This window comes from Peromyscus leucopus, chromosome 23, assembly GCF_004664715.2.
Source record: "Peromyscus leucopus breed LL Stock chromosome 23, UCI_PerLeu_2.1, whole genome shotgun sequence".
In the NCBI taxonomy this organism is placed as follows: Eukaryota; Metazoa; Chordata; class Mammalia; order Rodentia; family Cricetidae; genus Peromyscus; species Peromyscus leucopus.
The window spans coordinates 8,383,759-8,410,240 of NC_051082.1; the positions used below are offsets into that span (position 1 = coordinate 8,383,759).

Genomic DNA, 26,482 nt, shown 5'->3' on the forward strand with positions numbered 1-26,482 from the left:
CTTGTGTGTAAGCCACCGGAGGAAGCAAGCATGATATTCACCCACATCATTATAAACCTTAGGGTGCCCTAGTATGTGTGACTGACTGTGGGTGATACATGCCAAAATCTGGAACGCCTGTGGTTTCTAGCACCTGGACTTGTGTGGTCAGAGCTGGCACAGAGCAGAGTTTGAGGATCGCTAAATGCTAGAGACTGCAGGCTGGGGATCTAGCTGGAGAGGGCTGGTCTAGCATGCAGGAAGTCCTGGGTTTTGTCACCAGCACTGCTGGAATTCCAGCATGGTGGTGCACACCGTAATCCCTGCATGGCAGTACACACCTGTAATCCCTACATGGTGGTGCACACTTGCCCTTGGGAGGTAGAGGCAGGAGGATTAGAAATTCAAGCTCATCCTTGGCTGCACAGCAGGTTCCAGATCCAGCGTGGCCTGCATGAGACCCTGTCTCAGAGGGAGACACTTCAAGGGTCTAAACTGCCCATTGGAGTTCTAAACTCTTGGCTCGTTCAGGCCTCACGGCAGCTAATGTGTAGAAGCAGAGAATGGCTGGGCTGTCGTTTTCTTTCCTGGTAAGGAACCTCTCAGATCAGGAGAAAATCCGTAACAGTCCTCACTGGGAGCCACGGGACATTTCAACATCATCTGTGAACTATTCTGGCTGTAGACTGTGTGTGCAGCAACCCTGCCCCAAATGGAAAATGGGAAGAAAAAGGCCTGTCCTCCAGCAGATTCTAACATAGACTGCTTAGGGTGGGACTCAGAAAACACACTTTTTCTCCATAACTTCATGGCATATTTCCCACAGAAGGACTCGAGAATACACTCTACAAATAGCTTAATGTTTCCAAAGTCACTTCCCACTGCACATGCTGGGATAGATTGTCAGGTGTCACAGGCGTAGATCAGATGAAGATGATACTGGGGAAATGGACTGTATGAAAAGGTGCAAAGAAACTCAGGGTAGCCATGCTGTCTGACTTGGGGCTCTGACCTCAGTAATCCCAGCCAAACTGAGGGACTGCCTAGTACAGAGGACCTAACCTGTGCTATGCTAATGGTCTGACCCAGGAGCCTCTTGGAGCTCAGGCCTTCAAGATTCCACAGGTGAACTTGGCCCATCTCCACATAAGATCTGGGCGTCTTGGTACAAAATGTAAAGCTAAGGGAACTGGGCCGGGATGCATGCATAATCTAGATCCCATTGCTTCGAAGCAAGATATACGTCCCCTGAGGTTATCCGCTGCTCTCAAGGAGTGAGATTTCTGAGCCCGTGGGGTTCTGGGTTGGTGGCAAGGAAGATGCCATGTATAGCCGCAGCCATGGCCAGCATGATGTGTTCGGTCACGACAGCTACAGTAGGCATGGTCCTCACATGTGTGAATTGTTGTTGAACTCACTTCTGTAGCACTAAACACGTCTACACGATGTCATGGTTTTACGGTTAAAGGTGTTTAAATATGGACACTGTCTTGTCAGAAACAAAATAATGTAATAACTGCTGTTTATTGGACATTGTAGTATGTGTGGGGGTCTTAGGCTCGGGATCCTATATGGAGTCTTTCATTTAAAACTCATGCCAACCTTAATGGGAATTATGATTGGTTCCTTGAAAAAAAGAAATGAAACCAAAGGAGGCTGAATAATTAGCAAAGTGACACCCTGGAGCGGCAGAGCCAGGCTTCAGGGTCACCAGCTCACCTCCAGAGCGCTCATGCTTAGCGCCTAGAGTAGGCAGCCTTCAGGGATCTGAGGCCCCCACCGAAGGAAATGTACTCTTAGGATCCTGTGGCTGCCCAGGCAGACTCCTCTGGCTCTAATCCAGATCGCAATGTCTGTCGAGTTTCTGCCCTTCCGCCTAAGCCCGAGCAAGGGGACCGTTCCCAGTCGGCCCCAGAGTGGTACGCGTGGGCTGCTGTGTGTATCTATATAGCGTGTGTCTTCTGTATCCACAGTTACGGCTAGACGAGGCGCAAGAGGCGGAGTGCCAGGCCTTGAGACTACAGCTCCAGCAGGAGATGGAGCTGCTCAACGCCTACCAGAGCAAAATCAAGATGCAGACGGAGGCCCAGCACGAGCGCGAGCTGCAGAAGCTAGAGCAGAGGGTGTCTCTGCGCAGAGCGCATCTTGAGCAGAAGGTAGGAAGTTTCCGGGCAGCGGGTGGCTGGGGCTGGGGTGGGGGAGGGTCGTGGTTTTGTACGGAGCCCTCCCTAGTGACCTGGGACCCAAGAGAGGCGGGCATTACCTCCAGGCCTGGGACACGATGGCTCAGGAAGGTTATTCAGCCATCCGAGGTGCTGCTTAGGAAGCCTTCCATCTTAGCCAGCTGGATGACATCACTTACATGAGAACTATGGGATGCCAACATGGCGGCCCAGGGGCCTAAAAGAACGTCAAATAGGACTTGAATTTTTTCAGCAAGAGAAATCACCTGCAGGCTCTTTAAATAAGAAATAAAATGAGAGCTAGGCGGTGGTGGCACACTCCTTTAATCCCAGCACTCAGGAGGCAGAGGCAGGAGGATCTCTGTGAGTTCGAGGCCAGCCTGGTCTACAGAGAGCGTTCTAGGATAGGCTCCAAAGCTACACAGAAAAACTCTGTCTCGAAAAAAACAAACAAATAATAATAATAAGGGTATTTGATACCCTCTTCTGGCCTCCATAGACACTGCATTCATATGCACACACCTAAACACAGACACAAATAGACGTAAATAATTAAATAAAAATAATTTTTTAAAAGTAAAAGCCAAGATAGGTTGATATTGCCACATGTAGTAAATGTTATCCCCCTCGAATTATGCCTTGCTGTAGACAGTGTTACAGGGAGTGTCCAGTGGACACTGCCATGAGGCAGCTCAAAGCTGGGGCTGAGGAGATGGCCAGTGGGGAAGGTGCGTCCTGTGCAGACATGAGGACCTGAGTTCTAGCCCAACACCCACATTAAAAAAAAAAAAAAAAAAAAAAAAACTCCTATCACACGGACTCATTGGACTCAAGAGAGAAGAAGACACTGACCTGGATCAGCCCAGGCTCAGATAGTATCACCACCCACACCCACACCACACCACACCACACCACACCACACCACTACCACCACTCACACTACCACACCATCACCATACCACACTACCACACCACACTACCACACCACCACACCACACCATACCATCACACTACAACACCACACCACACCACTACCACCGCCCACACTACCACACCATCACCATACCACTACCACCACCCACACTACCACACCATCACCATACCACACCACCACACCACCACACAATTACCATACCACACTACCACCCCACCACCCCACACCACCACACCATACCACTACCACACTACACTACCACACCACCACACTTCCACACTACCATACCACCACACTACCACACCACACCTCCACATTACTACACCACACTACCACACCACCACACCACACGACCAGACTACCACACCACACCACACCTCCATACCACACCACACCACACCACCACACTACCACCACCATTACCACCACACCACGGCCATCCCACCACCCCACTGCCACACCCCAGCCCTAGCAAGTTTGAGACATAGTGGATCAAATCCAAGATACTTTATTCCTGGGCTCCCGGCTCTCAGGTCTAGGCTGTTCCCCACTCATGTGTGTGTGTGTGTGTGTGTGTGTGTGTGTGTGTGTGTGTGTGTGTGCTCGCATGCACGAGCTCGCACTCATGGGGGGTCCCTCGTGGCTGTGGGACGAGCACTGGCACTGAGGCCCACTTCTGTACTTCGTGCAGATTGAAGAGGAGTTGGCCGCCCTGCAGAAGGAACGTAGCGAGAGGATCAAGATTCTCCTGGAAAGACAAGAGCGAGAGACGGAGACTTTTGACATGGAGAGCCTCAGAATGGGATTTGGGAATTTGGTGACATTAGATTTTCCTAAGGAGGACTATAGATGAGATTAAATTTTTTTTGCCATTTACAAAAAAAAAAAAAAAAATGAAAAAAAGAAAACAAAAAAATTCAGACCCTGCAAAACTACATTCCCCATTTTAACGGGCATCGCTCTCACTTCACTCTCTCTCTTTCTCTCCCCCTCTCTCTCTCTTTCTCTCTCTCTCTCTCTTCCTGACATCGTGTCGGACTAGTGCCTGTTTACTCTTACTCCATCAGGGGCCCTTTCCTCCCCACGTCAACTCTCGGCGCCGGCTGGCCCGCCCGGCCGGCCCTACTGTCCACCACCCACACCGAAGTCGCGGTGTGGCTCACAGATGCTCTGGCGAAAACCTTGGAGGTGGTTCTGGGGTCAGTCAACCAACAAACGGCAATGGAACGCAGATGGATATTGCTTTAAGCAATCCCTCTTTGTCACCAACTAGTGAAAATAAAGCAAAAAAAAAAACAAGTAAATAAAGGAAACTAAATAAATAATACATGCCAAGGGGGAGAGAGACACAAAATCCGCAGCCTTACACCTTAACCAGCTGCTGCATAATTTTATTTTATTTTATTTTTTTGGTATTTATTCATCAGGAATTAAAAAAAAAAAACAAAGTTTTATTAAAGATTGAAAATTTGATACATTTTACAGGAACTAATTGTGATGTACATATGAAGTGGTAACATATTATTACTATTTTGGGGCCGGGGTGGGGGGGTGGGGTGCAGAGAGCTTGTGATTTTTAAGAACCTGCCGGCAAGAGTTTGCCTTGCCGTCAGCCTGGTCTACTGTATCCCAGCATCCTCTGCTGTTGCAGACGGTGCGAATACACGTACGGAACTCACAGAATCCCAGTAGCACAAAATTGGGCTTTGGCAAATCATGTATTTTGTGTATAGAGGGAATCTAAGGAGAGGAATTGCTTATTTTCATATTGTATTTTAACTGTTTCTCTGATCAAAATTTTTTTACTTCCTCCTCCTGTTCCTCCCTACCCACCCACGCCCACCTCCCGGCGGTTTCCAGTTCAGTCTCGAGTTCAATGTCTTTTTCAGTCCGATCATCTCCATTTATTTCTCCTTCCCTCCCCGCGCCCCCTATCTTTGGTCATAAATATTGCATTATTCATCCTTTCAAACTGTGTATTTTCTTACAATAAAAAATGATGAAGAAAAAAAGGCTTTACTCCTTTGGCATGCACCTTAAAAAAAAAAACACTTTAAAAAAAAAAAAAAACCTTTTTCAGGTTCCGAGGAAGAGCATGATTAACTGTCAGGGCTTTTAATTATATTTGTAAATAAAAGTGTTCGTCACATTGCCTGGCTGTGTTCTTGTGGCAGGGTTTCCCTTCTAGGTGCCTCTGGGGATGACTCACTCCAAGGGCTGAGCCCTCCTGGAACCGTGCTCCAGGTCTTCCTCCCAGAAGGACGCTGAGGGGAAACCGAATCTTCCAGTTTCTTCCGGACCAAGATGGAGGTGCGCTTTTTGACATGCTCACAGACCGGCCCAGCTCAGTGCCCCTAGCCTTAGAAGCACAAGCCACACAGGATCGCAGGCAAGAGGACCTGCACCCCACGAAGAAGAGCAAGCTGCGGAAGGAGACTGTCCCACGGTAGCGCAGACTCCATCCCTTCCCGGCCTCCTGTCACTAGAGTAACCCCGCAGTAAAAGCAGAACTTCCGGGATGGCTCACACCTATACCCTTAGCTCTGCAAGCCGTGCATACTGAAATTGGATTTTGCTTTCTTGTTATTATTGTCTCTTCATTTCTTGTTGTTTTTGGTGTCCCCACTTCCCCACCCCCACCCCCACCCCCGTGGAACTCACAATGCAGACTGGGCTGGCCTCACCCGTCACCTCCCCAAAGTGCTGGGATTAGAGGCGTGTGCCTCTACACACCCAGCCTTGTTTTGTGGTTTCCTAAAGACCTGAGAGTTGGGCCGCTTAGGCATGCTCGGCCAAGCTGAGGCCACATGCAGTTTCTGATTCTGCAATGCAGGGGTCTAATTTCAGCCTCCTGTGCTAGGTAGGCACTATTCCAACTGTAATAGGACTATTCCCCAGCCCCGCCCCAGCCCCTACCCCTGCCCACACTGCTCTTTTGTTTGTTTGTGTCGTCCCCCCCCCCTCCCCGGAGCTGAGGACGGAACCCAGGGCCTTGTACTTGCTAGGCAAGCACTCTACCACTGAGCTAAATCCCCAACCCCTAACACTGCTCTTTTGAATGAGGGACCTGAGAACCATTCTCGGATCCTAAAAGAGAGTATGTTATCAAGCACATATGTAACCTGTCGGTTTCATTGTGACTACATCACACAACTGTAAAATAACAGATAGTTACTAACATGGGTTCACTCCTCCATAAAGCCTATGGTAACAGCAGCTCAGCATCCCAGGCCCCTCAGTGTTTATGGTCAGCACATTGAAAGCAAGATTGAGTGCAAGGCCCTGGGTTCGGTCCTCAGCTCCGGGGAAGTGGGGGGTGGGGTGGGGGTGGAGAAAGTAAGTAAGATTGGAGGAGCCTGGCATGGGGGCACACGCCTTCAATTCCAGCATTCAGGAAGCAGAGGCAGGCAGATCTCTGAGTTCTAGGACAGCCTGGGCTACAGAGTGAGTTCTAGGACGGCCCAGGCTGTTACACAGAGAAACCCTGTCTCAGAAAAACAAAACAAAACAAAACAAAGCAAAAAAAAAAAAAAACAAAAACCAGCAAACCGCGTATAAAAGAAACACAAGGACAGGGCAGAAAGCAGAAAGCCAGAGTCCTCCCTCACAGCATGTAGTAAACTCCCCTGAGTGTAAAAAGGATTATAAAAACAGGTTTATGGGCTGGCAAGATGGTTCATTGGGTAAAAGGTGCTTGCTGCCAAGCCTGATAACATGAGTTCAAACCCTGGAGCCCACAGGAGGAAAGACAACACCCCCCTCCTGCAAGTTGTCCCCTGACCTCTTACATGCACCATGGCATGTGCGTACACATAAGCACACACAAAATCAAATTAAAAAAAAAAAACAAAAAATGAGTTTGTCAGGCATATATCTAAGGTGTAGCTGGTAAGCCTTGTCCTGTGGTTCTTGTGGCTGTACACTGGGTGCCTTCCATGTGCCCATCCATGTCTCTACCACAGATGACGTGACGGTCCTAGTGCTGGGAGACACCCAGTGACTAGTGGTCATGATGAGTGACTGATAATAAGTCCTATGGACGCAGAAGTCCATGTAGGAAAGAGTCAGGAGCCCACCTGACCAGAGCCAACCTGGGCTATCAGACACCGAACTGACCAGAGCCAACCTGGGCTATGCACTTAGACTCCATCTCAAAACAAAGAGAGAAAATAAAGTCCCCGAAGCTAAGAACCCCTTGTCAATCATCCAGGAGACTTCAGGACACAGGAGGTGTCCTCCACTGCTGGGGACTGTAGCTTCTTTTTTTTTTTTTTTTTTTTTTTTTTTGGTTTGGTTTTCCTGTAGCGCTGGGAAAACCCAGGACTTTGCAGACAGTGTCCAAGGACTCTACTACTGAGTCATGCCTCCACCCAACACATTCTCAGTCCTTGACTGCCTGAAGGGTACTACCTTCTAAATATTAAATTTAAATACATACATACATACAACACACACACATATATATGAACGCCTTTAACTCCAGCGCCCTCTCCACAGACACTGCACTTACATACATCTACCTCCACACAGAAATACCCCCATAGACATATTTTAAAATAATCTCTTACAAAACCAGAATTCAAAAAACTCCACACACAGGGGCTGGAGAGGCCAGTCAGCTGATGGGCTGCTTGCTGACCACAGACAGAGCCCTGGGTTCCAATCCCGGCACTGCATAAACCGGGGGCTGTGGTGCTTCGCGGAATCCCAGCAGCGGAGAGGCAGAGCTGGAGGACAGGAGGTTTGAATTTGAGGCCATCTTGAGAGATGTAACACACTGCCTTAAAAATGAAGGAAGGGAGGGAGGGAGGGAGGGAGGGAGGGAGGGAGGAAGGAAGGAAGGAAGGAAGGAAGGAAGGAAGGAAGGAAGGAAGGAAGGAAGGAAGGAAGGAAAGAAGCAAAGAAAACCTATATGCACATGCATCTTTAAATGGCACTGGAAACACAGCCACAGAGCCATGGGAATACCTAGCCCACTCAGACAAGGTACCGTAAGGGTCATCACTGTCAGCAGAGAGAGCAGAAACACGACAGTGTGTGTGAAGGGCCAGATCTGAAAATGCCTGGCAAGGTCAAGGAACCAGGAGGCACTCTTGCAAGGTGGGAGCTGATGAGTTAAGAGACTTGGGGGACCAGATGACAAACGGCTCCCAGGCCCTGCGAAGGACCAGGACCGAGGCTCTATCTATCCCAGCAGCATCTGTCAATCAACCAGGGATTTCCGTTTTTTGTTTTGGGGGTTTTGTTTGTTTGGTTTTGGTTTTTGGTTTTTGAAGACAGGGTTTCTCTGTGTAGCTTTGGAACCTGTCCTGGAACTTGCTCTGTAGACCAGGCTGGCCTCGAACTCACAGAGATCCGCCTGGCTCTGCCTCCCGAGTGCGGGGATTAAAGGTGTGCGCCACCACTGCCCAGCTTCAACCAGGCATTTTCAATCAACTGTGAGGCTGCCTAACTTTGCACCCATGTCAAGACACGTTTCCACCCTGTGCAGTTGGGTTAAACGCTGATGAGATATCAGCCCTGCTTTGGGGACATGGTCTCCGTTAACTAGAGGTGAATTCAGGAATTCCAGAGGGACTGACGTGGCACATTGTTCCCATCCACATGAGGTCAGAATGACAGGCACGTCCCCAGATTCCAACCTTAGACACACTACTGGGCTGAGGGCCGGCGAGACGGCTCAGCGAGGAAGGGGCTTGCTGTGCAAACCTGTTGGTGTGAGTTCAATACCTGAGCAAGTAAGAGAAAACCAGCTCCGCCAAGTCTTCCACTGGCCACACACGCTGGGATGCACACCCCCACACACACACAAGCTGGGATACACACCCACGCATGATGCATGCATATGCCAACCGTACACGGACACACACAAAATAACAGGATACGATTTTAAGTAATCCTGGGCTGTGAGCCCGGCTGGATGGTGAGACGCCTCTTGTGGTGGCTGATATTATTATTACAGGATCTAGACTCCAATCATAGATAAACCTCTGGGCAGGCCTGTGAGCGATGATCCGGATTAAGGTAATTGAGGTGAGACAATCCACTGTACTTGTGGGTGTCACCAGACCACGGGCCACGGGCCGGGGTCCTAAAAAGGAGAAAGCGAGCTGAGTCCCAGCATTCAGCTCTCCGTGCTTCCTGGCTGTGGATGTCACGTGACAGCTGCTTCAAGCTCCTGCTCCCATGCCTTCCCCGCCAGGATAGCCTGTGCTCTCAAACTGGTCTCACTTGTCTGTGTTCATTCCAGACCGTTGTTACACTCTTGGGAAGGCTGCAATCAGGCAACGGCCCTGAGCCTTTGGACTTTGTTCTGGCATGTCAGATCAGGTTCAGTTTAATCATTTATTACATTTCTTTTTTTTAAAGATTGATTTTTTTTTAATGTATGCAGGTGCTTGTCTGCATGTATGCCTGCAGCCAGAAGAGGGCACCAGATCTCATTATAGATGGTTGTGAGCTACCATGTGGTTGCTGGGACTTGAACCCAGTGCTCTTCACCTCTGGGCGATCTCTCCAGTCCCCATTTATTACATTTCTTATTTTGTGTATGTGTGCATGCCCATGTGTACCACACCTCACACACGGGGGATAGGGGACCACGGCGGAGAGTCAGTTCTTTCCTCCCACACTGGGGGTCCCCTGGGTCAGATTTGGGGGCAGTGACTTTAACCCACTAAGCCTCATTGCTGGCCTGAGTCTACGTGTGTTTAGACAAGGAAGCAGAGGACTGCTTGACCCTGATTATCACTTTTTTAAAAAACCTAACATCTTGCAATTAGTGATAGAAAATCACATGAAAAATCTCGTAAGAGGAAAAAAGCTAGTGGATGATTTTAAATATATGTAAATACTAAGTCAAAATGTTTCAAGTTCAATAAAATTGGCCAGACAGTAGCGATGGGACTCACACACCACTCTTCCTGGAGGGCAGTCTGCACCTATCAGAACTGAAAAGATGCAAACCTGTGGACACATTGTTGCAATACTAGGGCTCCCCCCCACAGAATTAACTTGCCATACCTGTATGAAGGGTGTTTGCTGAAGCACTATTTATAACAGCAAATGAATGCAAACAGGCAAAACCACAGTGGTGGGAGCGTCTGTAAGTGAAGGATCTGTTCAAAATGGAACTACAGCACCCAAAGAACCATTGTACAGAGTAGTTAGTAGTTTGGAAAATAAGTGCCTAGGGTCGCTGAGATGGCTTTAGTGGATAGAGGTGCTTGCCACCAAACATGATGATAGGAGTTTGATATTAGAACCCACAGTGTAGAAAGAACCACCTTCCACAAACTGGAACGCTGATCTTCACATGCTGCACTGTACACATGTGTGTGCATGTGCACATGTGTGTACATCCACACACAACACATGATAGATGGATGAATAGATGCATAGCTAAAGAAATTTTTTTATTTTTTAATTTTAAAGAAAAGGCTGGAGAGAAGGCTCAGTGGTTAAGAATGTGCACTGGCTGGACGGTGGTGGTGCACACCTTTAATCCCAGCCCTCGGGAGGCAGAGGCAGGTGGATCTCTGTGAGTTCGAGGCCAGCCTGAGCTGCAAAGTGAGATCCAGGACAATCACGGCTACACAGAGAAACCCTATCTCAAAAAAAAAAACAAGACAATTTTGTTAAGTAAGTGGCTAACAGTGTTTACCAGTGTCCAGACGTGTGGGAGCCCATTCTCAGGTTCCTTGTGGCTTTACCCAGCAGGACCAAATAGAAGATGATCAGGACCACGGGCCTGAGTGCAGGTGTCTGAGATGGTCTGCACTTGGCTGTGCTGGGGGAGGAGGTCTTTTGCTCCACCCCTTGGTGTCTCTATAAAAACCCTGGGGCAGAGACAGTCCGTTGGAATAGGTTCCAGGCCCTCTCGAGGCTATCATTTATTTTCTATCTGTTTATCTCCGCAAGATTCTCCACTATAAATCCTTCTATCTAATATTTGTGCTGCTCACACTCAAGAAAACTCCGGGGAACTGTGGGATGGTGGGTGGGTAAACGCCCCACACAGACCATGACTTACCTCTTATCTTAAGGATGTAAAGATAATGTACATTTTGTTTCTTCTGGAAGAAAATCTAAGCCAGGGACTGCCTGCCATCACGACACCATGTTGAGATGGAAGGCACTTTCTTTCCACATTCGGTTGCATGTGTGTGTAGTGTGTTTATTCTTTTGGTGCTGGGATCAAACTGGGGGGGGCATGTACATGCAAAGTGCATGTCCACCACTGAGCTACACCCCAACCCCATCATTCATATTTAGAACCTTTATTTTATTAACTTACTTTAAAAATACGTTTTCCACAAAAATCTACCGACCTGATGCCACCCAGGAACCATGAGGCCATGTTCTCAACACTTTCCAAAGAAAGTACTAGGAGGTGGGTAGGTGGCATATGCCTGTAACTCCAGGGACAGAGGGAGACAGAGGCAGGATCAGGAATTCGAGGCCAGCCTGGGGTAGGCTGTAAGGCCTGTCACCATCCAAGACTAGCAGTGATGGGGAGGTCTGACTCCAGATCCTTCCCCATGAGCCCAGTCACAGTGACAGGAACCTCCTGACACCAGGCAGGAGCTCCACCTCCTCCTCTGACCCGCCGTGGGGGACCCATCAGGAGTGTGTATTTCCGAGACCCTGACAGCTTCACCACACCCAAGGGGAAGGCTTGTGGAGAATGTGGGGAGTGCAGAAGGGCCCTGGGTCCCATCCCTGGCACCAAGGGATGCAGTAGGGCTGTGTTCTGGATCTGATCCGTCTCTCACGGGATTATTTTCCCCGGTGGGAGTGCTGTTTTGGAAGGCTGTGAACTCTTTAAGAGTTCTTTTCTGGATGAAGAAGGCCAAAGGCTCAGGCCTCCGGGAGTTCCAGCCCAGTTGGTTCCAGCTCCATGCTCTCTGCTCTGCCGGGATGTGAACCCCCGTTACCAGACTTTCCCAACACCACAGCCCGGGCCGCCTAGCTGTGCTTCCCCTGCTGTGACAGACCCTCGAGCAAAACAAGCCCTTCTGCTCATCAGCTCCGTCGTGGAGGACAAGAGCAACAAGCACATTTGACAAGAAAGAACTCGTCAGAAGTAAAGGTGCTTCCCGGCCCGGAGCAAGCCTCTTCCTCTTTAAATACCTTTTAAAATGATGTGTTTGTGCTCGGGTGTCCGTGTGCTAAGATGCACGTGTTGAAGTGAGATCAGAACCTACAGTAGTCAGTTTTCTCCTTCCACCACTGGGTCCCGGGGTCTGAACTCAGGCCATCAGGGTTGACGACAAGTGCTTTTGCCTGCTGAATCATCTCAGTGGCCTTTATTATTTTTTATGTAGCCCAGGCTGTCCCCAAACTCACGCAATCCTCCTGCCTCAGCCTCCCAAATGCTGGGATTGCAGGTCTGATCCGCCATTCCCAGGCCAGCCTGAAGCCTGGGAGTTTGTCTGTTTTGTTTTTCATTCTTGTTGAGACAAGAGTCTCACTACGGAGACCAGGCTAGCCTACTCACAGAGATCCACCCGCCTCTGCCTCCCAAGTGGTAGGACAAAAGGCATGCGCCACCAATGCCACCATTCCTGACTCCTCTGTGAGCATTGCTCCCAGTGCCCTTTTTAAGCATCCCAGAAGGATGGGATGGCAGAACCCTCCACATGTGGCCGGATCGCATCGCTGCTTGCCTCAGAGGGCTCTGACTCCACCCACGTGTGAAACCCAGACACAGGAAGGAAAGAACCTGCATGTCTGAATCCAATGCCTTTTATTTTTATTTGCCGATGAACACACACGATTAAAACAGTAGCAACTCCGGTGACTTTCACTCACAATACTGAGAAGCAAGGCTTAGCAGGGATCCTCTCCATGGCCACGCCTCAGCACAGCAGCCCTGTTCTAGTTACAGGACATCAACACCTGTGCAGCCAGCCACCTGACCAATAGGGACTCTCGGGGCTGAGCTGACATGGAAGCCTTGGGTTGTCTCAGTCGGGGGACAGAACTCTCAAAACACATCTTAGAAGGTGCCACCGTGCCTGGTTCTGCACCTTGCCCTTGCCAAACCACGTACAGGCAACACCAGCCCGTGGACCCGGCCTCGGCAGAGTGTCTGTCTTTTCAGAGTTGCGCTTCTTAAATTAACGACACAATGACTCCATCAGAACGCCAAACACCCCCCAGATGGAGCCTAAATTCGAGCAAACATAAACCAGGATGCAACTAGTAATCATAAGGATGGGTAGCGGGAAATCACCCTAAACCTCTACCCTAGCACAGCTCAGGACTCCCTGCGAGGGGGCAGGAAGGAAGGAAAGAAGGAGAAACAGCATGCTTTGTACCACTTGACAATACTGTGGGGGGGATCCCCAGGACGGCCGGCTCCCTACTTCCCGGACAGCTGCTCATACAGCTTAGGCACGTAGTCGTCCCACTCGGCCTGGTAACACGTGCCCGCCACCGGGGCTCCCAGGTGGTACTTCTTGCGGAAGGCCGCCACCTTGAACTTGCCACGGTGGTCTCCTGACCTGTTGCTGAGGATCGGTTCATCACAGTTCAGCGGCTTGTCCTGCTCGTACACCAGCCAGACATAGCGGTGAAGGCCTGCAGGGAGAGGCAAGCATCACCCAGACTGTAAGTGTGGAGTGGGGATGGGCCCCAGCTGGGAAGACTCTTGCCTAACATGTACAAAAATCCCCGGCTTGCTTTTCTAGACAGCATAACGGTCCACAGTGTGTAGTGGTGCACACCAGTATCCCCAGCACTCGGAAGAGGAATTAAGGATCATTCTGAAGTACACCAAAAGTTCAAAGCCAGTCTGAGCTACATGAAACTATGTCAAAATCGTATGGTTTTAGCCACTTTTTAAAAAATGTTTTTTGTTTTCATGTACCAGGATGGTAAAGACAGAAATGGCCATCATCCATCAGAGCGCTGGACAAGGAAGCCACAGTATGCCACCTGTCACAAAAGTATCAACGACCTCCCGGGGAGCTGCAAGGATTTCACAGACTCACAAAAGCCTCATACAAGCTGATCAGGGTGCAGAACGTCCATTTTGGAGAACTCCAGATCAACTCTTAGACCTGGGATGTCCACCCAAGAGTGACGGAAACCCCTGCCAAGAACAGCCAGGAAGGCACACAGTGGCTCTCTTCACGATACCCACATCCTGGCCACAGGCCAAGTGCCCAGCAGGAGGAAGGCTGAACCGTGAGGCACGGGAACAGAGAATACTAATTAATGAAATGAACTAGAACCAGGATGACCGCTCACCAGGTTAACACACCCCACACACTCCTGCCCACTGGAAATGTGGTGGCCAAAGTGACCCATGGAGGCAGGTGGGCAGAAAACGCTGAGCGCTAGGGGAGCCACAGGAACAAGGCCACCTCTGGAACCTTTGAGGGGACAGGAAGAGCCGGCATCTTCCTAGGGTGTCCAGATGTGTGTGCCTCAAATCCTCTGCCTGAAACCTTACGACCCATCAGTGATTACACAGGCCAACATTTCAGAGCACCTGAGAGCTTCTGGCGTTTCTCGTCTTGGAAGCAGAGCACAGCTCCTCCAGAGAATGGCCTTACTCCCCAGGGCCACCCGTCTATAATTAAATCACCTCCTTTCGTAGGTGCCCTGGAGAACCTCAGAGTCCCCAGAAATTTGTTTCTTTATTCTCCTGTAATGAACATGCGAGAGGCCTTTATTGCACCTGGAAGCTGCTGGGCCTGCGGCCACACCGTGAGCCATGAGCAACGGTCCTTGTCCTTATTGGGCACTTATTATTATTCCAGTCAGTCCTCAGGGCAGAACAATGCACAGAAGGTCACATTCTGCCATGCATCACCCATCATCGCCGTGGCCATGTTCCAGCGAATGGGAACACCGTGTAACAGGCAACAGGCAGTAACCATGTCCCCCACCAGCTCCACGGGTGCTTGTCCGACTTGGGGAATTTCGATGTCGGAGTTGACTCCCTCACTGACTCACGACGTTGTCCACGTAAACACAAAACAGCGTGTGCTCAATGTGGGGTCACTACAGTGTGTGTGTGTGTGTGTGTGTGTGTGTGTGTGTGTGTGTGTGTGTGTGTCTTCAGTGTGGCTCACTACAGTCTTCCAAATCTTTTCAAGGAACCCAACCACATTTTGGGGAGAAAGGGAGTTATAAAGAGATATAAAAGGCAGTCTTTGGGCATTGGTATGAAAATGGTGATCACTACCTGTTCATAAGATCAGAAACTCCCAAGATCACAGGAAGCCGATTAGTCAGGGACCAGAAGGGCTCAACTTCATTTGCCCCACATAGAGCCCCCAGAAACCCACGCCAAGCTCCCCACAGCACTGCCTGCTCCCTGTGCCCCTGCTCATTCAAAGCACTTGACAGCCCAGAGACAGGAGCTTGCCTAAAGCATCTGAGGGCCCTGGCTGTAATTTTTCAGGACCACCAAAAATCATACACTGACATGGCTTTCTAGGAGTCCAAGCAGTGATTCTACAGAGGACCCGCCCAGTCAGAACCCTTACAATCCAACAAGCTGAGGACTGCGCTGGAAAGGACTCGCCCGGAGGGGTGAGCAAGCAGGCTTGTGTCTCCCTGAGGGTGGGGCTGCGGCAGCCCCCCTGGGCCATCCCAACACTCCCCGGTCCGCTCTCACACCCCTCCCCGGAAGCAACCTCTACTGACCGGTGCCACTGGGAGGTCCAGAGCCCACATAATCGGACAGGACCTTGCCACTGCTGATGTCATTGCCTTTCATGTTGACCACCAGAAAATGGTGCCACTCCCTGGGGAGAGAGGAGAGAGAACAAACGACCGTGAGCACCAGATGACAGGGAGGTGACAAGCACCTGCTCCACGCTGTGCTGCAATGGCAGATGACAGAGCAGGAAAACCCATACAAACGAGAGGGCTGCATGAACCCCGTTTCCGGGGCTGAGGATGTGGCTCAGGTGGCCTTCCTCCCCAGCACTACAAACCAGGCTGTAATCCCAGGAGGTCTATGGGTTCCTGTCTAGCAAGGAACTTCCACCAGACAGGTGGATGACTGCCTCTCATCATCTTTTCCCCAACTTGCCTGAATTTGGGGTCCTTCCTGCTGGGAGCATCAGGGTCTGTGAGGACCAGGGTATAGAGTTTCCCTGGGTCAAGGCCATCCCATGAGATGCTGCTGGGTCTATTCTTAACCTGGAGGAAGGAACCAGTTTGAGGTTAAAGATTCAGAAATGCTCTCAAACTCAACACTTTGCAGCCTTATATTCCTAAAAGGTAAAACATGAAGATTATTTTTTTTATTGACTTTTTAACTAAGGATACAAAAATATTTATTGTATCTTCATCCATGTATTCTACTATAGTCCGCAACAGCAGATTAATGCAAGTTCCTGAGTATGACCTCTATTAAAAGCCTGAATCTTGGGGCTGGAGAACAGGCTCCTCCATTAAGAATTCTTGCAAAGGACAGACATTCCCAGCATCTGTGGGGGAAGGGGCAGGAGGGGCGGGAAGGGGATAATAGTTTGCAAAAGCAAATTAATGAAAGTTCCTGAGTATGGCCTCTACTAAAAGCCTCAATCTTGGGGCTGGAGAGAGAGCTCAACCATCAAGAACTCTTGTAAAGGGCAGACATTTCCAGCACCCGTGTGCGACAACAGATTAATGGAAGTTCCCGAGTATGACCTCTATTAAAAGCCTGAATCTTGGGGCTGGAGGGAAAGCTCAGTCATTAAGAACTCTTGCAAAGAACAGACATTCCCAGCACCCGTGGGGGAGGGGAGGCGTGTGGGGGGTGGGGCAGTTCTTAACTGCCTGCAACTCCAGCTCCAGGGGACCTCCACGCTGCTTGCTCTCACTCACATACACCCACACACTGACATATCAATAAAAATAAAACAAATCTTAAAAGAAGAAACCAGATGGAGTGCACGCCTCTAATTCCCAGCACTTGGGAGGCAGAAAGCAGATCGTGGATCTCTATGAGTGCAAGGGCAGTTTGGTTATATAGTGAGGTCCGTTCCAGGCCAGTCAGAGCTACACAGTTGAGCGCACGCACGCACACACGCACACACACACACACACACACACACACACACACACACACACACACCAGCCTTACCAACACTATTCCCACGTTATTAACAGAAAGCGGTGGGACAGATGTCCAACCGTAGCACCAAGTCCTCCTCCACAATCTTATTGGGGTCCTGAGCCACCACGCCTTTGAATAGAGTGGCCAGCTGATGCGTAATCTGCCTTCACTGAACAAGTTCAAGAGCTCAGAAAATGAGAACGCCCAAGGACACGTACAAAGTTTGGGACAATGGAGACCGGCCAGGCCTCCCGCTGGAACCTTCCAAGTCACCATCCCAAACCCTGTGCTCTAAATACACAAACTGAAGGGTGAGACCTAGTTTCTCTGAGCTTGGAGCCGCTCTTGGGGTTCAGCATCCCGCCCCCACCCCCACCAGCAACATAGGTAATGGGAAGGCGCTGGCCCTGCAGCCCTGCAAAGTGCAGGCCGCTCGCTGGGGGTGGCCGCAAGTTCTGGACAGTGAAGAAGGGTTACATAAGACGCCCCCGGCTGTCGGGTGGGGCTCCTGTCGCGCAGCTGGGGCTGCAAAAGCTGAGCCCGGAGGCCCTGGGTGCGAGGCCTGCTCCGTCCCGCTGCTCCCGGGCCTCCCCCGCCCGCAGACCTGCGCGGTACCTGGGTGGGCGTCAGCACTTTGCCCAGCTCGTCCACCTCCACCCCGGCGTAAGCGACCCGCAGAGCGTGCTGGGGACGCTCATCCACCTCCTGCAGGCTCAGCGGCCCGGACCACTGGCTGATATCGGCAGGCATGGCGACAGCGACCGCGACGACGGCCAGGACACACGCGCTGAGTCCCGAGTGCCGCGAACCCATGGCGCTTGCGCAATTAGCCGCCGCCGCTCGGCCAATCTCAAGGCAGGCCACGCACCTCGCCCTCTGATTGGCTGATCCGGAGCTGGGCGGTCCAAGAGCCCGGGCGATTACGTGCCTGCCGGGCTCTGCATTCAGTGCTGCTAGGGTTTGGATTGCTTTTCCCGCTGCTTCTCCTCCTCTGTATTTGGAGGACACTTTGCCCGGTTTCGCAATTCCCAATGATAAGGCCTTGCTCTTTCTCTTGCATTTCTTAAAATTTAAAATTTCTTAAGCGCGGTTTCTTCCCTGAATTATCTCTTTTGTCGTTTTAAATGATTTTTAAATGCCACCAAAGTTCAACCCCCCTCCCCCTGCTCTGCATTCAATGCTATTAGGGCTTAGATTGCTTTTCCCGCTGCTTCTCCTCGTCTGTATTTGGAGGACACTCTGCCCCGTTTCGCAATTCCCAATGATAAGGCCTTGCTCTTTCTCTTACATTTCTTAAAACGAGCGCGGTTTCTTCCCTGAATTATCTTTTTTGTTGTTTTAAACGATTATTAAATGCCACCAAAGTTCAACACTCCCGCCTCGGGGAATCAGTGAATTTGTTGGGCTGATCTGCAGAATGTGGGTGACCCCAAAGCAGCCGGACTGAAAGTTCTGCACCCAACACAGATGATGGCCTCCATCGCCCCATAAATGCCCACACTGGCTCTCTTCAATAAACCTTCCCAACCTGTATGCCTGCAAGTTAGGGCAGAATTGCGTACACCTGGTTGGGAGGAGTGGCTGGATCTTGGGTGAGGCTTCAACGACAGCCCCCGCCTCCTTATGAGAGACTGTCCACAGTTTATAAGCAAGCCCCTTCATGACGGTGGCTTGCCAAGAAGCAACAGCTGAGCTCGTGAAGATGGCGGCTGCTTTTCTCAGACCGGAACAAGTTCTCCTACACAGACAGTGTGTGACTTCACAAGACCAAACGGAATTTAGGTTGCCAGTCACATAGACTCAGAATGTGGATATTTCCTGGGTGGCTCCCAGGTCATCCCAGAAGCCCTGAAAGAGAGAAATGGAAAGCGGGGTTGACAGGACCAGACTGAGAAGGGTGAGCAAAGCTGGACCAGCAATCGACCGCTTTGCAGATAGATAGAGCAGGCTCCAAAGGCTAGAAGCGGTCAGAAAATGGATGGACCTCCGGAAGGAAGCAGATGTGAGGAGGATTTGATAGCAACCCATCTTGACGGATTTTTTAAGTGTATATCTAATAGACTGTATATCTATTATAGGAGCGCTCTAATCTCCATGAAGGACATAACCACTGATTATTTTTTCTATTTATTTATTAATTGTGTGTGTGCGCGTGTGTGCGAGGGTAGGAGTGGAGTATTGGACATTCTTGCCACGGGTCTGAGTATAGAGGTCAGAGGAAAATTGTGGCAGTCTGTCTCTCCTATTCTACCATAAGGTGTTAGGGATGGAGCTGCATTTAGGATTGGCTGGTGGCAAATACCTTTACCACTAAGCCACCACACACACACACACACACACACACACACACACTTGATGTTTTGAACAGAGAAGCTATGAGGACCCACAGGAGACCTTCTGATATAAGACCCTGCTAACAGTGCCTCCTGGAGGAGGTGGAAGGATCTGTGGGCTCCTAAGACTCTCCCCTTCCTGAACACATATGAAAGATTAAAAAAAATTAATTAATTAAAAAAGAAATCCATGCAACATATACTACGCACATGAAAATGCATACATGTGTCTACATGCTTTTTCTCTCAGTTACATTTCTCTCACGCTTCGGCAAAATGCCTCACAAATGCTAAGTGAAGAGGAAAGGGTTCATTTTGGGTCACAGTTTGAGGGCACAGGCCATGGAGGTGGGGGGACGGCATGGCGACAAGAGGCATCCAGTCACATCGCACCTGTACTCAGGAAGCAGAGGGTGATAAATGCCGGCATTCAGCTCGCTTTCTTCTTTTTATGCAGTACAGGACCGCAATCCATGGGATGGTACCACCCACAGTTAGTGTGGGTCTTCCTGCCTCAGTTTACTCGGTCTAGAAGTTCCTTTACAAACATGCCCAGAGGTTTGCCTCCTACATCATTCTAAATCCCATCACCTTGACAAGATCATCCACCACACCCTCTCTGAGCACTCTATATGGAACACTTGTAGTAGTTTGAATGTAATTGGCCCCATAATCTCATAGGGAGTGGCGCTGTTAGGAGGCGTGGCTTTGTTGGAGTGGGTGGCGTGGCTTTGTTGGAGTGGGTGTGGCCTTGTTGGAGGAAGTGTGTCACTGTGGGGATGGGCTTTGAGGTTTCCTATGCTCAGGATACTGCCCAGGGTCTCAGTTGACTTCCTGGTGCTTACAATCAAGACATAGCCAGCACCACATCTGCCTGCACACCGCCATGCTCCTGTCATGATGGTAATGGACTGAACCTCTGAAACTGTAAGCAAGCCACCCCAGTGAAATGTTTTCCTTTATAAGAGTTGCCGAGGTCACGGTGTCTCTTCACACAATAGAAACCCTAACTAAAACAACTTTGTAATACGTAAATTGCTATAGTTCAGATAAGAGTTCCCCAAAGACTCATGTGTTAAAGGTTGAGTCCTGAGCCTGTGCAGTACTGTGAGGTGGGCAGTCTCAGGCAATGGGTAAGAGTGTCCTTGAGGCACACTGTGAACCCTGTTCTCTTGTGCGCTCCTTCTAACCATGAGGGGGGTGATTGCATTCCACTGTGTGGGCGAGGCTGCACGGACTACCTCACCACAGGCCCAAGAGCAATGAAGCCAGTTGATAATAGGTGGGAACCTATAAAACTGTGAGTGTTGCTAGGCAGCGGTTGCACACGCCTTTAATCCCAGCACTCGGGAGGCAGAGGCAGGCAGATCTTTGTGAGTTCGAGGCCAGCCTGGTCTACAGAGCGAGGTCCAGGAAAGGAGCAAAACTGTACAGAGAAACCCTGTCTCGAAAAACAAAAACAAATAAACAAAAAACAACTGTGAGCATGGCAGACCTTTTCTCTTTGATTTCCCCAAGTAATTGTTACAGTGTTGGGAATCTGACTAAAAATAAAACACTTTTCAAAATTGTATTTTAGCTGGGCATGGTGACACAGTCCCTTAATCTCAGTACTTGGGAAGCAGAGGCAGGCAGGTCCCTGTGAGTTTTTGAGGCCAGCCTGGTCTACATATCAAGTTCCAGGCTAGCCAGGTATGGTAATTTGAAAGAAAATGGCCCCAAAGGCAGAGGCACTGTTAGGAGGTGTGGCCTTGTTGGAGGAAGTGTGTCAATGTGGAATCGAGATTTGAGGTCTCAAATGCTCAAGCCATGTCTAGGAGGACAGACCCCTTCCTGTTGCCTGCAGGTCAAGATGTAGAACTCTCAGCTCCTTCTCCAGCACCATGTCTGCCTGTACACTTCCATGTCTCCCCATGATGATAATGGACTAAACCTCTAAAATTGTAAGCCAATAATGTGTTTTCCTTTGTAAGAGTTGCCGTGGTCATGTGTCTTTTCACAGCAATAAAACCCAAACTAAGACAGCACATAAGTGTGTATGTGATGGCCGAGGAAGTCAGAAGAGAACATCAGATTCCCTGGAACTGGAGTTACAGGCAGTTAGTTGTGAGCCATCATGTGGGTGCGGGGAATTGAACTTGTACCCTCTGAAAAGCAGCTACTCCCCTTCCTTAACTGCCAAGCCATCTCGCTGGCCCCTAAAATGTGTGTTTTAAGGCAATTGCCTGGTGTCCACAAATCTTGAACTGTGTGATCACGAGGTAATTGTTGGATATCAAGGCTTCTCCTCTCCCTCCTCGTTCCCCAGCTCAGGGAATTTGCCAAAGGCCTAAACCCAGAAGAGAAGAGACCTCATGTGGCCTGCTGTGGGCCAAGAGTGGCTTGAGATGCCTCCAGGATGTGGAACAGAGAGAACATCAAGGAAGAGACATTTCCTAGCCACAGTTAAGGAGCTGGGTGTCCCTGCAAATGTCTGGAAAGCCTCCTCTGTCTCCAGCTTCAGCGACATGCCCTAAACCTCCAGGTAAAGATGCAGCTATGGGGGATCATGGGCTACATGAAACCCTGTCTCAAAAGGGGGGAAAAAGTATGAAAATTATAGCATGTGTTAAAACAAGTCGAGGAAGCAACAAGAGAAAGGAGCGAGAAAGATTTTTATATTTATATATTTATTTTATATTTACTGACACACATCCAAGGTCTGTGTGCATTTCTGGGTTGTCATTGACCAGCTTGTAGGTCCAGCCTGGGGCTCCAGGAGGCTCTGGCAGTGGGTAGACTCCAGTGAATGAGGGGAACCTTGGATTGCCGAGTGTGGGGAAATTCTCTAATGTGGTTGGTCAGCAGGGCGGCTTCCTTCCAGAGCACTGCTTCTGCGAGACAAGAGCTTCAAGAAAGGCTTAGAGGAAATCAAAGCTCTGTGTCCTGTGGCCGTGGTCTGCCATCGGAAGCTGCCACTGTGAGGCACAGAGGGTCTGAGGATAGTGACCTCGGGGCACACAGGAGCTGATATCTGGCCAAGGACCCAGACTGAGATGTGGTTTGGAAATTGTCTGGTCTCCTGGATTCCTGTTGCTTGGGATGTGTGCATGTGCCCGTGTGTGTGTGCATACGTGTGTGTGTGTGTGTGTGTGTGTGTGTGTGTGTGTGTGTGTGTGTCTCCTTAATAATCTCAAAGCTGCTAAAACACACCTCATATTCTCACTGGCACCTTGAAAAAATTCCTTGAAAAGAGTCAGGAAATATATATCTCTTTTTGAGACAGGATCTCATGTAGCCCAGGCTGGACTTAAACTGGCTACATAGCTGTCTTAGTCAGGGTTTTTATTGCCGTGAAGAGACCATGACCATATAGCAACTCTTATAAAGGAAAACCACATAACTGAGGTGGCTTACAGTTCAGAGGCTCAGTCCATTAGCATCATGACGGGATCATGGTGGCATGCAGGCAGACATGGTGCTAGAGAAGGAGCTGAGAGTCCTACATCTCAACCTGTAGGCAACAGGAAGTGGTCTGAAACACTGGGCGTGGCTGAGTATATGAGCCTTCAAAGCCCACCCTCACAGAGACACTTCTTCTAACAAGGCCACACCTATTGCAACAAATCCACACCTCCTAACAGTGCCACTCCCTATGAGCTTTTGGGGGCCAATTACATTCAAACTACCACAGTAGCCTAGGCTGCCCTTGAACTCTTGATCCTTCTCCTCTCTAGCTGGTTGTTCAGATACCAGGCAGCTCAGCTCTGCCCTGAGCTCGGTCAGTCCTCAGCCTCAGTTGACACCTTAGAGCAATGGTTCTCAGCCTTCCTGGTGCTGCGACCCTTTAATACAGGTCCTCAAGTGGTGGTGACCCCCAACCATTAAGGTATTTTCATTGCTAATTCATAATTATAATTATAATTTTGCCACTGTTATGAGTCATAATGTAAATACCTGCGACCCCTGGGGAAAAGATCATTCGACCCCCCCAAAAGGGGTCTCGACTCACAGGTTGAGAACATATGCTTTAGACCTTCTCTTGAGAGGCCTTGGGTCAGCAGAGGACCCAGTATTGCTGAGCTACAGATACCGAGACGTGACAAATCTGTGTTGTCTTGAGACTCGAAGTTGGCAGGGATTTCCATTCACAGCCGTAGATGAACAAGGAGACCACTACCGCTTGCGGCTTGCTGACATCCAGGCCAGTACTCAGAGACCACAGAGGGAAGGTCTCTGTGTCTCAACATCCCCCACTCGTGTGGACACGGTCTCACTATGTAGCTGGCCTGTAGTTTGCTGTGTAGACCAGGCTGGCCTTGAACTCACAGAGCTCCATGGGCTTCCATCTCTCAGGTACATGGATTAAAGGTGTGTGCCACCGTTCCTGGCCTCTTTGGGTCTTTTAAGTTTGTTTGTTTGTTTGTTTGTTTGTTTGTTTATGTGTGTGGGAGCAGGTGAAGAGGGGTCAGAGGGCAACCTATAGGCCTTGGTTCTGTTCTTTTACCATGTGAGTCCCCGGGAATCTAATACAGGTTATCAGGCGTGGCAGTCTTTATCCACTGAGCCATCCTCCTGGTCCCAGTTTTGGATTCTTTTGAGAAGTACAGTCTTACTGCTGTCTAGCTCAGGCTTACCTAGAACTCACAATCCCCCTGCCTCAGCCTCCAGATTGCTAGGATTATAGATACAGAGCCACTGTTACAACGCTGACCATGGCTGGCTATTTGCCTGCCCTTACAGCTTCTGGGGTGTATGAACAGTGCCCACACCATTGCAGACACCCCTTCTCCATTGAAAGGGCAAAAAATTTATGCCATATCGATTAACACCTTGCCCTGGTGCACGGTTAATAAAAATTGTGTACAATATCTGTCACTTAATTAAAATAGACTCTGTCTCTCCATATCAAAACCTTACAAGCTTGCCGGAACATTCTGTGTCCTCTGGAAATTAAGCATCTGAAATTAGGAAAACACAGCAACCTTGGATATCCTACGCCCTCCCAAACTGGTTTGAACTGGCGCCGGAACTACTGTAATTACAGTCCATCCAGAAGTTCAAGGTGAGTAAACAGAGACCTTGGGAGACACATGAGCGCGCCCAGTCGGTTCCTCAGAGCGGTGACAAAGTCCTCGGTGGACACACAGTGTGATTGTGCCGGGAGAGACTTTTGCCAGATGAGTGTGCATTCGTGATTATGAGTTGCTATAGGGTCTAGTGGTCCTCAGCCTTCCTGACGCTGTGACCCTTTAATACAGGTCCTCGAGGCGTGGTGACCCCCCAACCATTAAGTGATTTTAATCGCTACTTCATAGCTGTAATTTTGCTACGGTTACGAATCCTAATGTGAGTATCTGACAGGCAGGCTGTCTGATGTGAGACCCACAGGTTGAGAACCACTGCTGTAGACACAACTAAGAGACTTGGGGGCAGTCATTTCCATGATTCATGGTGGGAGGAGGGGTGTGACAGAGAGATGGAGGATTTCCTCTTCGTCCTCTTGGGCGGGCCTGGAGAGCTCACTAGGCAGTTAAGTGTGCACACTGCTTTTCTAGAGGACCCAGCACCCACATCGGGTGGCAACAGTCACCTGTAACTCCAGCATCAGAGGGCCTGACACCTTGCTCCGTTGCGGACTTCCTGGGCACTTGCACTCACAGAGACACAGGCAGATTGGAAGTAAAATCTGTAGTCTCTCGAGTCCATTAGGCATGCCACGGTGCAGTCTGGAGCTCTCACGGAGAACAACAGGCGCATCTTCTGATGTTCAGTTGTAGGTCTAATGTCAGTGTTAACGGCGAATGAAGCGCAGCCTCTCCAACTCCTGAAATCATTTATCCTTTCCCTTCACTGCATCCCCTCTCCATTCAAAGGGAAGCAAGAGACCTCACAGAGCCCAGAGGTGGTGGTGGTGCACACCTTTATTCCCAGCATTTGGGAGGCAGAGGCAGGCCGGTCTCTGTGAGTTCGAGGCCAGCCTGGTCTACAGAGTGAGTTCCAGGACAGCCAGAGCTATGTAGGGAAACCCTGTCTCAAATAAAAGGGAGAGAGAGAGAGAGAGAGAGAGAGAGAGAGAGAGAGAGAGAGAGAAGAAGAAGAAGAAGAAGAAGAAGAAGAAGAAGAAGAAGAAGAAGAAGAGAAAAAGAGAGAAGGAGGAGGAGGAAGAGAAGAGAGAAAAGAGAAGAGAAAAGAAAAGAAAAAAGAAACTCAGACATTAAAATCTCCAGGCTAGCACTGGGGGTAGCTCAAAGGTACAAGACTTGACCAGATCTGTGATGGCCTGGATTCTGTCTCTGGCATTGCACTTAACTAAGTCATTTAAAATTCTAGTAGCTATATGCCAAAGGCAAAAAAGAAACAGGTACCATTAGTTCCAATAATACATCTATTTAAACCAATATTCCAATTATCATTTTCTCCCATATAATTAATTTTCAAGCTGAAGTGATCAGGAGAAAATGAGTTTTAATTATTTATTATTTATTTGTGTGTTTGGATTTTCTCTCCTTTTTTTTTTCCTTTTTATTTGGGGTGGGGTGGGGTCAATTTGAGACAGGGTCTCACTACATAGCTCTGGCTGGCTTGGAATTCACACAGATCCACCTGCCTCTGCCTCCAGGATGCTGAGGTTAAAAGGTGTATGTCCCCACTCCTGGCCTTCTTTGGAATTTTTTGTTTTTGATTTTTTAAAAAAATAATTGTTGTGTTTATTCCTTTATCTGTGTGTGTGTGTGTGTGTGTGTGTGTGTGTGTGTGTGTGTGTGTGTGCTCGAGCACATCTACACCACGGTGCTTGTGTAGAAGTCAGAGGACCACTTCTAGGACTAAAGTTGTCTCACACCAGGTAGGTTTCCAGGATCCAACTCAGGAGTCAGACCCAGGAGCCAATGTCTTTACCAGGTCGGCTACATCGACAGCTCTTTTGGTTGTTGTTCTCTTTATCCCCGGTTGGCCTTGAACTTGGCAAGGAGCCAAGATGACCCTGACCTTCAGACTCTCCTACCCG

General features: G+C 49.5%; 2 protein-coding genes across 6 annotated transcripts in view; one reads left to right on the forward strand and one right to left on the reverse strand.

Moving 5' to 3' along the window:
* Taok3 (TAO kinase 3) overlaps positions 1–5,108 on the forward strand; it is a 183,082-nt gene extending 177,974 nt beyond the window's left edge. For 3 of the 5 annotated variants that reach the window (XM_037198641.1, XM_028878826.2, XM_037198642.1), the window contains 2 exons: positions 1,953–2,135; positions 3,788–5,108. In XM_037198641.1, the coding sequence (XP_037054536.1) occupies positions 1,953–2,135; positions 3,788–3,949 (345 nt within the window). In that variant the 3' untranslated portion in view covers positions 3,950–5,108. The remainder of the gene's footprint in view (positions 1–1,952; positions 2,136–3,787) is intronic. The other 2 variants (XM_028878825.2, XM_028878824.2) reach the window with 1 other exon arrangement.
* Positions 5,109–12,827: 7,719 nt separating this feature from the next.
* Pebp1 (phosphatidylethanolamine binding protein 1) lies at positions 12,828–17,990 on the reverse strand. Its single transcript, XM_028878827.2, has 4 exons — positions 17,777–17,990; positions 16,151–16,260; positions 15,760–15,860; positions 12,828–13,680 (listed from the first exon to the last, which is right to left on the reverse strand). Exons 1-4 carry the CDS (start codon positions 17,972–17,974, stop codon positions 13,463–13,465), a joined length of 627 nt encoding a protein of 208 aa, XP_028734660.1. The 5' UTR covers positions 17,975–17,990; the 3' UTR covers positions 12,828–13,462.
* Between the last annotated feature and the right edge of the window lie 8,492 nt (positions 17,991–26,482).

Excerpts from the sequence above, each read along its gene's own strand:
- Pebp1 (XM_028878827.2), bottom strand. The coding sequence starts at position 17,974 with ATGGGTTCGCGGCACTCGGGACTCAGCGCGTGTGTCCTGGCCGTCGTC. Across the intron at positions 16,261-17,776 it reads AAGTGCTGACGCCCACCCAG|GTTAAGAATAGACCCAGCAG; the intron begins GTACCGCGCAGG and ends TCCTTCCTCCAG. Across the intron at positions 15,861-16,150 it reads AGGAAGGACCCCAAATTCAG|GGAGTGGCACCATTTTCTGG; the intron begins GCAAGTTGGGGA and ends CTCTCTCCCCAG.